This window comes from Varroa destructor, unplaced genomic scaffold, assembly GCF_002443255.2.
Source record: "Varroa destructor unplaced genomic scaffold, Vdes_3.0 BEIS01000003.1, whole genome shotgun sequence".
NCBI classification, from domain to species: domain Eukaryota; kingdom Metazoa; phylum Arthropoda; class Arachnida; order Mesostigmata; family Varroidae; genus Varroa; species Varroa destructor.
In genome coordinates this window covers 26,433,081-26,448,483 of record NW_019211456.1, presented here as the reverse complement: position 1 = coordinate 26,448,483, position 15,403 = coordinate 26,433,081, and the positions used below count along the sequence as shown (strand labels likewise).

At 40.2% G+C, this 15,403-nt stretch overlaps 1 protein-coding gene and 1 long non-coding RNA gene across 2 annotated transcripts in view; both read right to left on the bottom strand.

The window, feature by feature from the left end:
* Nucleotides 1–7,433: 7,433 nt before the first annotated feature.
* LOC111247770 (uncharacterized) lies at nt 7,434–9,329 on the bottom strand. Its single transcript, XM_022799095.2, has 4 exons — nt 9,182–9,329; nt 8,165–8,389; nt 7,909–8,010; nt 7,434–7,615 (listed from the first exon to the last, which is right to left on the bottom strand). The coding sequence occupies exons 2-4, from the start codon at nt 8,375–8,377 to the stop codon at nt 7,565–7,567; spliced, it is 366 nt and encodes a 121-aa protein (XP_022654830.1). The 5' UTR covers nt 8,378–8,389; nt 9,182–9,329; the 3' UTR covers nt 7,434–7,564.
* A 4,743-nt stretch (nt 9,330–14,072) lies between these two features.
* The window catches only part of LOC147756733 (uncharacterized), a 42,570-nt gene continuing 41,239 nt past the window's right edge, over nt 14,073–15,403 (bottom strand). Inside the window, exon 4 of the long non-coding RNA XR_015323090.1 lies at nt 14,073–14,924. This is a non-coding gene — a long non-coding RNA (uncharacterized LOC147756733). The remainder of the gene's footprint in view (nt 14,925–15,403) is intronic.

Below are 15,403 nucleotides of genomic sequence, written 5' to 3'. Positions count from 1 at the left end.
ATATAGAAGAAGCTTTTTAATTTAAATTACAAATATTTATGCTATCGCCCACTATACAATAAAAACGCTTGATCCCATTATGAAATACACCAAGCACTTTTCCAAAAAAAATGTACGATTATAAAACAATCGTTGTATGTTGTACCCTGTTGTAGGCTTAGCTACCTGCTTATTTTTTAGATTTTTTGGCTTATTTGACATGTAGACCAGATCTTAATTGTATATATAGCAAAGACATCATCTACACATCCAGACAGACGGCAGTTAGGGATAGTAATTTTCCTAAAAAAATCATAAACCCCAACTTAAAGGTTGCATTAAATTAAATTTTGCGGGATTCCGCTCTGATTGCAGGCTTCTTCGCCAAACACCTAAACAATTCAACGCTTGCATTTTATGCTCGGTAATGCTATTGTGTATCGCTTGCGACGACTGGCTTTTAGCACTAAGAGAAGTATTTTTGGACCCGTTTTCGAACCTCAGTCACTACATGTTCCTTTCATTCCTTGACATTGAAAAAATACTGTGCCTCTTCATGACCACAAAAACATGGTTGAACATTAGTGATCTATCGCAGACACAGCTTTAAGTCAACTTCTGCACCGAACCTAAACGCTGTTCAAATACGGAATGAACGTCTTGAACGATCACGGCACCTAGCTGTTGTCAAAATCCATTATTAAAGTATCGTCTTGATCAAACACTTGAAACAACACTGCTAATTACCCTAGTCCGTCTTTCATAAGGCTGTTGTAAGCAAATCCAGCGGGCTTTGAAATTTCAAATTTTGAACTAGTTGGGTCAGAATGATGATTTTTTTAAAATCATCATTAGGAATACTCTTTTTTGGTCACCCGTATAGCTAACATTCGCGTTCCCATATGTAATTTTTTTAGCTGCGGCTCCTCGAAGTAAATCAATAGTGGGACATGCTTGCTTAACAGTCTCCCTTTTTAGGGCATGGAAAGTCTTGTAACCACACAGATGTAGATCGCGAAAGTAAGCTGGTTAAAACCGATGTTAAATATTCCTCTAATATTAAGGCATGGCGATGAGATCTGGCTGTGATCGAGTATTTAAACTACATGCTTTCGATTGCCGTCCCAAAGGTCCATAAGCCTCTCGAAGAACTCGAGAAAACAGACTCCATACATTGTTTCATTTTCGGCGGGTATCTCGTAGTAGCAGATGCCCCTAACGTTCATTGCCAGCATTACCATTACCTTCTGTACGAACCTACTCGACATTGTCATCGAACTCGATTTGTCTTTAAAGCACGCTGTTCTCTTGTCTGGTGCCTCTCCAGTCGGTGGCAGAGATTGAACCCCGTCATCTCTATGGCGACCGAATGAGATTCCGCAAATTGCATGTGGAATACACTCCATACATTTCTAGCTGGCCTGGAGTTTGGTAAACAACCATAATGAACGAAGGACCTGTTTCACTCAGTTTTTGCGTTTTCAGCACTTGAATTGTACACCTGTAATACGTTATATGTTAAATGCCAGTTTCGGCTAACGGAGCCCTTAAGCTCCGAACTCGACATATATATAAAGCCTTCTTGAATGCAGCAATACGTTCTCTCCTTTTGGGTTCCGACATCTGGTCACCTCCTTGCTGTCCTTCAACACTACATCCTTTGTTCTTGAGACCTTTCCACCATTCATGTACTGTCCTTTCGTTCAAGGCCTTCTTGCCTAATGGCTCTATCAATCCTTGATGAAGGTCTGACAGATTCACCTATAACAGCTGAATACGTATTTCTTAAAATCAACTGACGCATTCAACGTTATCTACTCTGGATATCGGTGTACACCATTTATAATGACTCGGCCATGATAATCTAGCCAGGGTATCATACCGCAATATTCTTCCAGATATACCACATCCAGTTTAGGGGCCACCATATTAGAATTCGCTCTGGCTGATGCTCAGGTCTGGATGAATGAATGAACAGCACAAGCTGTTATTGAAGCCCTACATCTTTGTGGAACTTGATCCATTAAAGTCGGCGACTTTTTTCGTAAGTAAACTTCTGCAACTTTAGCAGCACACCTTATGGAAGCTTATGGCCTGTAAAGGTCACGCTCATTTTGTTAAGGTTGCTCATTGCTATTTAAGCACTTAGCGGTCTCTCTTCATTGTTGTGCTTCTTTCATAGGCAGATTTTGTCACCACAAACATAGTACCGAGTTCAAGACCCAGGTTTCCCTTTGAAAAATGTCATCAAGCTATAAAGGGTCTTTTCTGATATTCTCGATACAGGCAAAAAGAGACGAAATCCTCGACTAGCTACGGAAGAACTGGTCGCAGTTATTTACGACCGAGCCTACTGAGCTGTCACCGTTTCAATAGAACGCCCAGAGATAAGCTTGCCAATTGACGTGCCGTAATCAACTGCATATGGTTGCTGCATTGATCATAACAAATTAGTTAATTACGTTTTCTGGGGCTCCAGAAGTGCCAAAGCGTTTGCTTATCTGCATCTTACGCCGAAGTTACGATGTTGAGACGAACCAAGTTAAAACAAAGGGGATCGGTAGACGTCGCCTGGGCTTAGCACTCACAGAGTGCGTATATGAGCATTGAGCTGCGACGTGTCTCCCCGTGACTGCAATGGCAAATAGCACTTATATTTCGATTGGCCCGAATCTCAAACCATCAGGGCTGACTTAACAAACTAGGTTACTTACATTGGTGCGGAAGTTAGCGGAAGGTGTCAATTTTATAATAAATTCATCTATTTAAAGTATTTATTATCCAGCATATGTAACGTATATAAACTAGTAAATGTATAGACATTTTTAGAGTAACCCCAAACATAGGCGGATCTGGTTGAAGATTCAGATGCAGTTTTCTCTCTGTCACGCCAGACACTTACAGAGTTAAATATAGACATTCAACTGCGTAGTAATTCTCATAGAGGGTTCCACAGCGTCCGTACGAACAAAAGAGGGCTGATTCATAGTATGTGTGGGAAGTGTAGTCTTTGCGGGCGCGTTGCAGGGTGCCGATTTTGCAATCCTGTAGATGTTTTCCGGAAACAGCCTGCATTCAATGGCTTCTTTTGCTTGGAAACAGTTGTAGCTATTCTTCAAAATTTTCTAACGTCCTCATCTACATTGCTTACAAATCACACCATTCTCGAGCTTGGAAAGTTTTTGGCACGCGACTGCAAAAGGATTCGGTCTTCCTTTAATGACAAAAGGTTTGCGTTCCTTGGCCTATCTTTTTTTTTTTTTTCGCATCTTCTCGGACTTTGACTCAGGTCATTTCGCCAGCTCGACCAACCAACAGGTTTTGTTTGCAAAACATGGAATCCGGTAAATAATATCACCGCTATTATTAAATAAAATGGGCTGGCTTAATAAACTAAATAGATTTTTATTTTTAATTATACGTGTAGCACCATTATGTTGCTATTTAAAAAAATAATTTACAAGGTGTGTCAACATTCGTAGCAATTTTCAAAGAGCGCTAGGGCCAGTGAAACATGTATACTTTCAATGTGACCGTGGAATGTCAAAATATCATTTTTGACCCACGTTTTTGTGAAAGTCACAGGACAGACATGGTCCAAAAATGTATGTAGCTGCATAAGAACCTCTGCGTCAATTTCAGCATAGAAGTACTTAACTCTCTTAGTACTTCCTATGAATTAGGTAATTATAAAATGTCGAATAAGATCAGTTCTCTAGCTTTAGGACTAGATCACTGGCAAACCTTTGATGATGGAAGGGCATCTAAGAAAGCAGGTTAGGGGACTACTTAAACGGACGTTAAACAAATAAAGTGTGACCTTTTCACTCTCTATCGCGATTCAGGTCCATCAAATTGTGTATCCACCAAAAAATCAAAGCTTATTGTGTAACGTAGTTGCCGCTGTTATCTAGGTTCGATTCCGGGTATAGACACATTTCGTTTCGTGCTGGGAGCCAGCCGTCCATTAAAATGTCTATCGGCGATGCTGGACTAAAAACATAGAAATTAATGGAATATAAATTGAGTCAATAAGGAAGGCAATTTAAAAGCTACTAGTACTCTTAATAATTCTACTAATAATAATAAGTAGTGCTAAGAAATCATAGTTTAAGTAATACTTAATTCAAATAAAATTTCGTTTACTTGGCCGTATTCTAAACCGGTTTTGGAGGAGGAGGAGGAAAGGTCAGCTGTTTGAAGGTCGTAATAGGACGTGTTTTTCCTCAAACCATGCCATCTCTAGCATAATGTGCATGTTTCGCTTATTATTTAACAGAACTCTGCTAAGCAGGCATTATCAAAACGAATCCCCATGGTCCTCTGGCTCTTTAAAGGGCGCAATTACCTAAAGCTATCCTCGGATCCCGTTAAAATACTGTTTTGCGTTCCGTTTTCAGTTAGAATAAAGCAACTGGTAAACGATATTCTAACTAAACGATTTTAGATGCAAGAGCTATTAGCATAGGTATCAAAAGGTAAAACTTTTATTCCTGTTATGGTTCGCTTGACGGCGAACGGCGGCAGCCTCTCGAGGACGCTCTGCAGTAGTTTCAGAGCTAACAGACAAAAGCTCGTAAAGGTTGGATAGTTTGAAAGCTCAATTATTGTGTGCGAAGTTATATTGACTCGCTTGAGATGACTTGTTTAATGCTACTGAAAAAGGTAAAATCTACTAGGTATATTTTAAAAAGGATGTTTTTTGAGCTGGGATAATATTGGAGCAGAGGACTTCTTTTGGCACGTCCACAGCGAAAAATAATGATATACAATAACAGACACTCACAGGAAAAGAAGTTTTCCATAGTCGGGCCTGAACTGCAGATTATACCTGGTCTTAAATATGAAAGTTCAGTAAGGTGGGCTCGTTGGGCTTTCTTTATGACAGGTATTCACTTCGTCCGGTGTTTGGCCACTTTTTCGTATGGAAATGGAAACACTGATATTGTCCTTAAATTTGTCTAACTTTACGTAAGCGCTGCGCAAGTAAGGAAAATTTCTGCCTGTATAAGTGTACTAAGAATCCCTGCGGTACAGTGTGGCATGTGGTCCGAAGGTTCGCTACCAAGAAACAATCTCAAACTTTCTTGTGCTCCAAACCGTTGCAAGGGGTTTGTACGATATATGATTTCTAGCAAATCGTTTTACCCCCCCCCTCCTCCCCCCTCCTACGTCATTGATAACGTAACCGCATTGTTATAAGATCACTTCGGAAAGTGGCTTATCTCCAGGCGGCGTGATATCGAACGACCCCCCAGATCATGTGACATAATTTTGCTTGACATCTTTTTGTGGAAACACCTATTACAATTCACGGCTGGTAGAGAAACTTCAAAAAACTATTCGTGCCGCTATCTCAGCTAAGTATATGGAAAAAGCAGCTGATACTGGCGAAAGAGGATAACGATCAAGAAGAAAGACAACGGAGCTCACCTTACAAACGTAGTATTTAAGTATAATTATGAATGTATAAAGTTGGTAATAAAAAAGATTTACAAAAAAAATTCACTTCGTTATTTTTTTTTGTTGCTCCCGATCAAAAGGGCATTCCTGGACTAGCTTTTTCTTTTTTTCCACGGTAGATGGTAGTAGTTTATACGCATAATGATTGTGTTCCGCTAAGATCCCATTTCGAGCGATTTGTGGACAGTTTATTAAATTTTTCTTCGGCTTATAGAGAAAAATACATCCGCAAGAGGGCAACAAGCACAACATCTTTGATGATAATTTACCCAGCGACGATATTTTTCCCCTCTAGTTTACCTCAGTGATTCATCGGGGGTTGGTATTCACCATCGTATTATAGGCAAAACGTTTAAAGAATCTATTCGTTAGCAATTAACTAGATACCGCCAGTATGATTATAGATACTGGTCGTAGTTTGAGAGAATATTAAAAATTCGTTCTCATTAACCTAAATAGCTTAGTAGAGAACGAACGCATCGTATCAGAAGCAATTTACTTTTCGCGACAAAGACCATTTCGTAATGAAAGTTCCCCCTCAAATAATGAAAATTATTAGGATAACGCTACGCATATCCTGATAACGTACTCTAGCTTAGTGATGGGTCATAGAAAGCCGGTTGATGTTGTTCGACAAAAAAGTAAACCATCACATGCGCTAGATAGATACAGGACTAGAGCAGACTTCAACAAGCAACAAAATGATCAACATCAACATCTCTTAAATGTTACCATATTTTCTCTAGTTCTGAAGCCTTCACCAAGCGTAAATTTATATACGTGACAAGAATTAGACGAAGCGAAAGCATATAAGGTTACAATTAATAGTGTCGTTCGATGCCAGATTGAATAATAACTTTAATAGCTGAAACGTGTTTTTGCTGTGAATGTACAATTTTTTGACTTATCAATACTAAATCCGTCTGTCTTTCAGTCTGAAATTCACCAACAAAAACAGCGAATAAGCCTATCAACAAGGTGAGGAACGAATGTCCCTTCGTGCTGCGGTGCAGTGGTAACCGTTTTGCCTTCTTCTGTCTGGAAGAAGACCGAAGCCCTTTTAGGTTCGGACCTGAGTGTAGCAATGTTTTTTGGTCCCTCAGTTAATTTTGACCATTAGGAGCGATAAATATAGTTGTCCTTTTTTCGTATCCGGTGCTTCTCTACTGCTCGTAATGAGCCCTCTATTCTGCTAGGTCCCTGAAACAAGGCTAAACTAGCTTCCATTGTGCTTATTGCAAAATGGATTCTGAAGGTCGGTTCTGGAAAGATATGCCGGGTGACAAGTGGATTGAAGCCGAGTGACCATTGGTTTAAGTAATAAAAATTGGTAGAACTGATGTAAACGACGTTAAGCTCTGCAGTTACCCGTACAAAATTGATCACCTACTGTTTCGATATTACGGTATTGGATCTCTAAACTTCTGTCAATATGAAACGGCACAACGCCGCAATTAGAGATAATGCCTGACCTATACTCAGATAACCAGTTGGGTCAGTTATAACCATACCCCTTGGTCAGACGCGCATTCTTCAGACGAATCAGTATAGATTCTTCACAACTGGCTGTAAGGTCTTCGCCATATATAGCATGCACTTGTTATTGGCAACGTGAAGCCAAGGGGACCAATTCGCGGACTCGCTTAGACTCTTTGACCATTTGCTTCCGTCTTGAGTCTTCATATCCATGTAATCATTAACGAAATTTATTTATAAATAGTCTTCGGGAACTTAGCAAATATGGGATCTAACCATGGTCTAGTGTGGCGTCGACTAGTTTTCCCTCATATCTAGTAAGCGACTCATGGCAGTACAGACTCGCTTCAAGATCTCTAAACTAACTAAACATTTTCTTGCCTGTTTTAACCTATTACTACTTGTACGAAATACTTTTGGAGCAGATTGTTGCTGATAAATTTGTTTAAAAGTTTAATTATCTCGCTCTGCTGTTCAAAAAGACACATTTACAGGCCTGATGAAAAAGTTCCATATAAGTGATTAGTACATATTTATTAGAATCAAAATCTACCAAAAAAAAGGTTTAATCTGTTCAAATTCTGCTCGTTGAATCGAATTAGATCCGACGGGTTGACGAACTTCAGACGACACCAACTTAGTGAGTTTAACACTTCATCCATGCTGGACACGTATCGTGGCAGCAAAGGTCGGACGTCTGAAGATGACAAGACAACACATTTAGGATTCGTGACTGAGCACTTCCATTTTCTACTTGACAATTCTAGAAAGGCCCTCTAAGCATACGACGTCGTCACACCGAGTGGTTTGATCTCAAGTCCACACGAGTTGGTTCTATAGAGCATACAATTACCTAAAACTACCGTAAATCATCTTTTTTAAAGGTTTTCCGACCTCTGGTCCCATGCAGTAATTATTATTATTATTATCGACTTATTCTAATTAAATTATTTTGAGCGCGAACATCGTAATTACACAAATAAAATATACCTTCCAGGGCTGTGCCTGAGCACTCTTTTCGACACGCTGGCTGCAGCATTTCCCATTGACCTTCCCGTGAATGGCGTATTGCTCACCTCCCACAAAGCCCGACTAACGTTTCGACAAATTAATTCATGACAGAAAATAGAAAAATATTAGGAAAACGCGTAAACAACACATCCGAAGCTACCTTTTACATGACTTATGTTATCATTTTGTCTCCGTCTGAATTTGTTTCAAGCTAAGTCGCTATGCTGATGCATACCAGGCGAGATGATCCAAGAAACTCAGCCCCTGCACCAAGGCCGATCTTCTTGGCCTCCTCATTGGTTTTATCGCAAGGCACCTTAACCCATCCAATCTGGCCATTAATCGGTACGCCGAAGTCGCAGCCCTTTTTGGCCGAGCCTAAAGTCGTTGAGCTCAGCTGGGCACAGGCCGCAGTCATCAGGCCGCAAAAGACGACTAAGAAACGCATCGTGAAACCTATCTGCAATCGGATCGAAAAGAATCAAATATATTAATCATCGGAACTAAGTCGATCCTCTGATATCTGATCTGTATATGACGCATAAAGCCGATATGATTAGATTTCCCATCTTGTCTATGGGATATTAATAGAAGGAATCGTCCAACTACTTTTTTGTGTAACGAAAATTGCGGTTATTTCTGTGGGTAGTTGTAGGCTTTATCAACTCATATAATGAGTTTGTAACTATTGCCGATGAGCGATCCATAAGCCAGCCACCGTAACATGAGTAAATCCACGATACGTAAAATCGGGTAGTGCATTTGCATTGTTCGATCGTTGTGCACGAAATTGTTCTTGTCTAACACCGCAACTTCATGAAGTTAGTTTCCGCACGGTACAAACATTAAGATATGGGCATCGTCTAAAGTTTTGTCGCCCATTAAAATTTCACGGCATCAAACATTCCTATTAGCTTCCGGTCGGACAATGTCTAATCTGAATTATTCTATCTAATACTACGAAAAGTGGCTGATTTATCCATTCTAGACGCACGCAAATTTAGTTACCTGCGTAACACAAAATAAGGCTTCAACTAATACCTGAACAAAAATTATACTGCATTTAGTTCTAATAGAGTCTAAGCATTTTACCTGCAAAATGTCTCCGGAATAAATAGGCTAATTTCGACAGGAGATATGAGGATTAGGTCTTCTACTCTGGCTAAAAAAAAATTTCTAAAAAAATTTCTAAAAATATTTTCTAAAAAATTAAAAAAAATAAACGCTTTCAACTTAGAGCGGAAATATTTACCTTGTATTCTCGGCTAGAGACGAGATGTGGTAGCGCGTTTTGAGCTCAGCAGGCTTTTATACCGGCCTTCGAACCTTGGCTTGTTCAGGCTCACCTCCAATAAGTAATAGCAGCAAGTGGCAAGAATGTACTGGCGAGGGGCCGGAAATATCATAATACACATGAAATTATATTTTATCCTAGACCAATCTATTTGGAGTGCGCATCCGCTTTAGTCTGACAGATAAGGTGACAACTTTGGTTTTTCTCTTGCCCTGTTTATATCGACCTAGGTCATAGCGCACTCCCTGTCGGCTTTCAGCGTAATATCAGTGGACTCTTTCTAATTCATATCCGCTTCAAATTATAGTAAATACCAGACACCGATACGCTCATGTTCGCGGACTTCCGTTCCAAATGAAGCTGAACGTAGGAAAGAGAAGAAGAACGGTGGTGATACAACCGGAAAGAGAAAATAATGCCATTATTATTACAATATCATTTTACCGTACTGACCATACCACCTCCGTCGCACTATTCGGGTAAACTACGGATGACTTAGAAGAGGGTGCCGCAAGTCCTACAGGATGTGACTTTTAAGGCCGGTCTCACTTTGCAGTGAACTATTTGATTCATTATTAGTTAACTAATTAAAGAATCATGGTAACCGTACAATAACCCGCGAAACGCCGGCATCAAAGAACTTTATAGCGAACAGCTTTTACAGATACAGAACGGCAGAAGGAAATCAGTCACGCTAATTATAATAGTAGGTAGTGAATGATAAGGCAAAAAGGAAGTTTTGCATAGTCAGAGATGTCGATGTCGGGTCACCGGTTGTGCTAAAATCAGGTTGCTGGATCATGAAATTTGGGTTTTAGATACGAGTCTCCCAGTTCAACGTCTGGAGCTGCGTTAGCAATAAACGTCTATGGTGCAGGGCTCAGGCCCGTGTTCTTATCCCGGGGGGGAGGGGGGGGGGACACCGCTTTAAATGAAACAAAAGCCTTTTTCTTGCTTGCACTTTACTCACAAACAACGCAGATGTATTCACTAGGTAACCATTCGTGCATGGGATATCGTTTGCTATCTCTGATCCTTGTATGCTGGGGGATTCTTTAGGGTTGATTGCCTGATTGAACTAGTGGCTTGTGGTTCGTCTGGTTTTACCGACTCTCCGTCTTCGCGTGGTTACGTATATCTGTATAGATGCATTTACCAATTGCTGTTACAAAGATTCACGATGGCTACTGAAGCGCGAACTCTCGAGCGTCTTATAAATTGAGTCCACCAGAATCACAGGGCATTCATGGTTCAAGCACTCCAAATCATCCCACCCGATCCTTACAACGTCTATGTTTTATCCCCAGAGAGTGCATCGAATAAGCTGATATCAATCAAAGCAGCTAGATTACATTGTGCGAAACACAGTTAGGAAACTAATCATTACTGGATCAGACCGAGATTTCGCATTTAAAAAAAGGACATTTTTAAAAAAAGAAGCGTGCGACATGATTAGTTACAAAACCGAAGCTGGAAGAACGTCTCGTTTCTACTGCTACCTTAACTACGTAATTGCCCTTTCAGCATTAAACAAAGCGTGCTTACGCCCGATTTTCAACCTAGACCATCGACCCCAGTAAACGTAAATACACTACCAGCGCGCCATCACGGAATACGTAAATTCATAAAGAGTGGGCCGTTCCATGCAGGTCTACAACATGTTTAAAACACTTAGAGATGAATGAAAGCATACCGATTTATTCAAATTGAGAGAGTTGAATTTCTGTGTACTGAATATTAAATCAGTGCACAACTGGCCCCCTAGTGCATAGTTGAGCCACAGAGAAATAGCTGATTTTCTATACATGACATGTACGTGTGCTATTAACAGTGATCGGTTAGCCTTATGCCACTACAGTCTGAAAAAGCCAGTGCTACAATTAGAGATGGTAAGGCCGTTTCGGGTGACGTACTCTGTTATAACCTCACCGTAAATTACTTACGTGATTTCTTTGCTTGTTTTCTCGTTTAGTGTTTTTACTGTTGAAAGTCATCATGTTGGCACGCTTACGAAACGTTTTCGATTGTATGGTACCTATAAAGTCCGCTTTATAGAGACTGTGTCAATATACAAGACAATGTGTAAAGGCAAAAGTCCATATTCTGATATCCGAAAGATATGTGCAATTAGTAATAACTTACGATTGCTTCCTACCGATATTCTAGATTAGAAACCAATTGAGAAATAATTTATGCATTGGTTTAACCTTTTCTGGCTGGGTCTGGCAGCGTTTGCCCGGCGCCGCTGTAACGTTATATATATATGTTATAGATTTGATAAAGTTTCTTATTTTAGCTGGTAATAAATCAGGTGGTCGAGACCATAGATCTACTAGTTTTGCTTGCAAGTCCCAGCTGTCCTTACTGGTGGTATCTTGTGAATTAGGTCGTAGTATCTGGTCAGATTAAAGGCTATACGTATCTATAATTTTATTTCGCCTTTAGTGATAACTAGAAGGCTTCTGAAACAGCACAGGATATTTGCACCGCAGTGAACAAATGTGAAGACCGCCCAAATTCTCTTTGCTAGATTGAGAATCGATTGCGAGGTGCAATTCCCAGGCATTTTGAACCTAGAGAATGCACCCGTCGCCAGCCGGTTGTCTAACGTAGATCGAGATCCTCTGAAGGCAGCTTCAAATAAAGGCAATGGAAAAACACAACGAAACGCTGCTGCTACTAGCCTTCAGTATCTTCCTCTGCACCAAGCGACACGCAGGCTTATCAACGTTTCTATGTCTATAAGAAGCAAAGAAAGTAACGGATACCTTTAGGAGATATGCCTAAACTTACATAACAAAAAAAAAAAGACCATAGTTTTGCATATAGTTGAACTGGGAGGGTTTCCTACGAAAAACAAGGTCGTCGACAGCGGTTTTTATATGGTTTACTTTTTATCGAGTAAACTATTATTTCATTATTATTATAATTATTTTTTTATTTTGATAGAACGAGCCGATAGACAAACCAATCGTCTCTCTTCACGACAAGGCCAGGCAATGCGTAACAGGTCTATTCTACAGTTGAGTAGAAAGTCCTTTTGAGCAAAGTGTATTCTTTGCGCCTCATGCTAGCGGGCCAACGCATAATATATATATATCTATATATATATATATATATATAATATACGCTTACAGGCGCAGTGTAAACGGCAGCAGTGGGAAGGCTAGCGATATGAATCTACGCGATGTTCAGCGTGTTAGTCGACTCTCGGGCTGATCGGAGGGAATTGCCGGACCTGTCACTCAAGAGGTTCCGACCCAACAAATGGCTCAAAGCATTTGAATGCCTGGTGAAAAGAAATAGTGTCCATATAAGATATTAAATAGTATTAAGAGTACGGAAGGTCCCGTAAGGAACGCCTCGTGTACGTTTTGACAAGAACGCGCGGGAACGATCTCTTCAAAAAATTTTCCAGCAGCCATCAAAACGGCCAAATGTCTTTACCGTAAACTAGCGTTTTCGAAAAGAATTATCCACGATTTAAGTGCGAAGTTAGTGTATTATTCATTGCTAACAAACCTCATTACGGTAGCGAGGGTAAATTCCTGCGACGGATAAGCCTCGTGGTCGCTCCCAAACACGAAGATCGAACACATTCTGCTGCCGCTAGAGCAAAAAAGGGGGCACGTCAACGCAAAGTGGTCTTACCCTGGCGAATTTCAGTTTCAGGCCCCAAATGCGCTCGGTTCGAAATCGATACTCTGTTTCCTTCAGCAAGTACATCGGTTATGCGGCCCATCTTGAAGCACCGATCATGACGCATTCTAACCAGCTCAGAGGACGCACGGTCTTCGAAATACCAGGACGACCAGTCGTAACTAGCATTTTCACGTTACCGTAACACGTCCATATCAATGGTATATAATTATAATCCCCAATAATTATGGTGCCTCGTTATTACGATTACGTTGCCGCTATTGTGCTCATAACTATATTTTAAAATCTGACCTTTAATATCCGGTGCAATTATCACCATGGTGATTAATCAAATAACTTTTCAAAAGTTTTTAGTTGAAGGCCAAAATTGCTTTTTGACTGAGTTATACATTCGACCACTCTGTCTTCTGTCTCAGCTTCGCTTGTATCATTGAATGACCTAGTGGCAATTAAAACGATGGACGTATATGAAGATATTAGAGAAAAGTCAGATTATTACTAGCACAAAATTACCATTAAGTTTCACAAAATGTCAATTCTGCGCGTTTTTGTTTCCTCTGGTTTTATTTATTAGTAGCTAACGACTCGTCGAAATTCTAGAGGCGACCGTTAAAGACATGTATGATCCGAAAGCACCTTTTTTCTTACCACTTGTCTAGATACCAAGGCTTCGAAGAGATCAAAGTTAGAGGCTTCAGCTCGAGCTCGAAAGTAGTCATCGTGTGTCTCTGCTAACTGTAGGTAGATAGTAATATCTGACTGTTAGAGATAGCAAACGCAGGCATAGTCATTAACACGAAGCAGCAATGGCGAAATTACTCATATTCTATACGATACTTAAATAGCCAGTTTACCAATTCAATTGGACCACTGTTATTTCATCTCCTGATTATAATATAATACTAACTGTAGTAACATAATATTGCCAAACTAAAGCTATAGTATAGTAGTTAGTGTCAGATGTTAGAATATATGGAATAACACATTTTACTCTCAAGTCATTCATTTGAGCTTGTTCAAGGGTCAACTTACCTGGCATTTGCCACGTATCGAATCGCTGGCGGAATCCATAGAGACATTTCCAGTGGTCACTATATCGAAAATACGCCTACGTATGCATTTCGGATCATGTAAAATAAACTTGACAAAATAATTTGCAAGTTCTCAATAATAAACTTAATAGCCGATAGCCCGATAAATCTTTTTCTACTGCAGCTACAGGTTCTTCTTCATTCGCAGCTTGTTGTATTGATATTGCATAGCTTAAGTTCGATGATCAATCATCAATATCATCATTAAAATGTATTAGTAATTATCTTCAATAATTACTCATGTGATAGGTATTATCCTTTATTAGAATTCGCACACTTTCGTATAGTAAGCCTGGAATATACTATCCCATCAAGTTTCGATGTTGCATTAAAAATCATCGTTACTTTTTCTTGTGCCTCGTAGTGCTTGACTTGATACCATATAATATGCAGGAGCGCGGTATGAATAGATCCTTACTGTAAGATATCTGTGCAGAGCGTCTTTTGATACCATGGACTACATTTGACGGCATATGTGTGTGTGTGTGTATGCGACTGATTGGGTAAAAACACCTAGATGACTCAGTTCATATACAGAATTTATTTGTCTCAAGGAACAGTTACTTCTTATTGTTGACACTAAAATATAACGAGCAAACATCCATTCCTAGGTAAGTTCCACGAGTAAGGACTAATAGCAAACGGTCCCTCTAGGCGATGTCCTGATCTCAGCGGGTGCTGCCGCGCCTCTTTCCCCGCTCGCCAATCTCCAACCCGGATGATAAAAAAAAAACATTCAAAATAGCTGGCACGCAGTACACTACCCTAGCTAACAACTTTCACTCTAAGACTCTTCAGGTTCGCTCCTCGTAATGGTTTTGTTGTTTCCTGCATTTTAAGGACAACAATGGTCCAAACTTCAATAGTGTTCTTATCGAGATCGTGCAGCGTTAAATAAGTACATCGGTGAATAACAGAACATCGCCGTTTCATCACGCCGGTAGACAGGCCTGTAGGCAAACAAAGACATCAAAAATCAGCGAGCGTCAGTTAGAAGCTACAGGAACGTCAGTGGCAGAAGAGCAAAACTTTCAGATTCTCCACTTGAATAGTCTCAGCGTGGCATGACGTTTTTGTTATCAGAATGACCATGCAACAAGACGTCAGCGCGTGTGGTTGGCACTAAACTCCGGCTTGTGGCGTGGCTCAAGTGTAATTTTCGGCACAAACAAATTACGACACTGCAAAATAGGGAAGCGTCCGTCCCTGGCATTTACAGACTTAATTTTTAAATAGTTTTATTGTCTGAGTATAGGTGACCAACACAACTTTTTTTGCGAACAGTCCAGAGCATAGAACCCGGCCAGCTAAAGTCGTATTGAGCAAAGCTACTGTTGCACTATGTCCACGGGCTGCTTATGTCGCGCGAGACGGCGACAGTGAAACAATGAGATACTTCTCTTCATTCAATTACTTATTTTGGGATTTA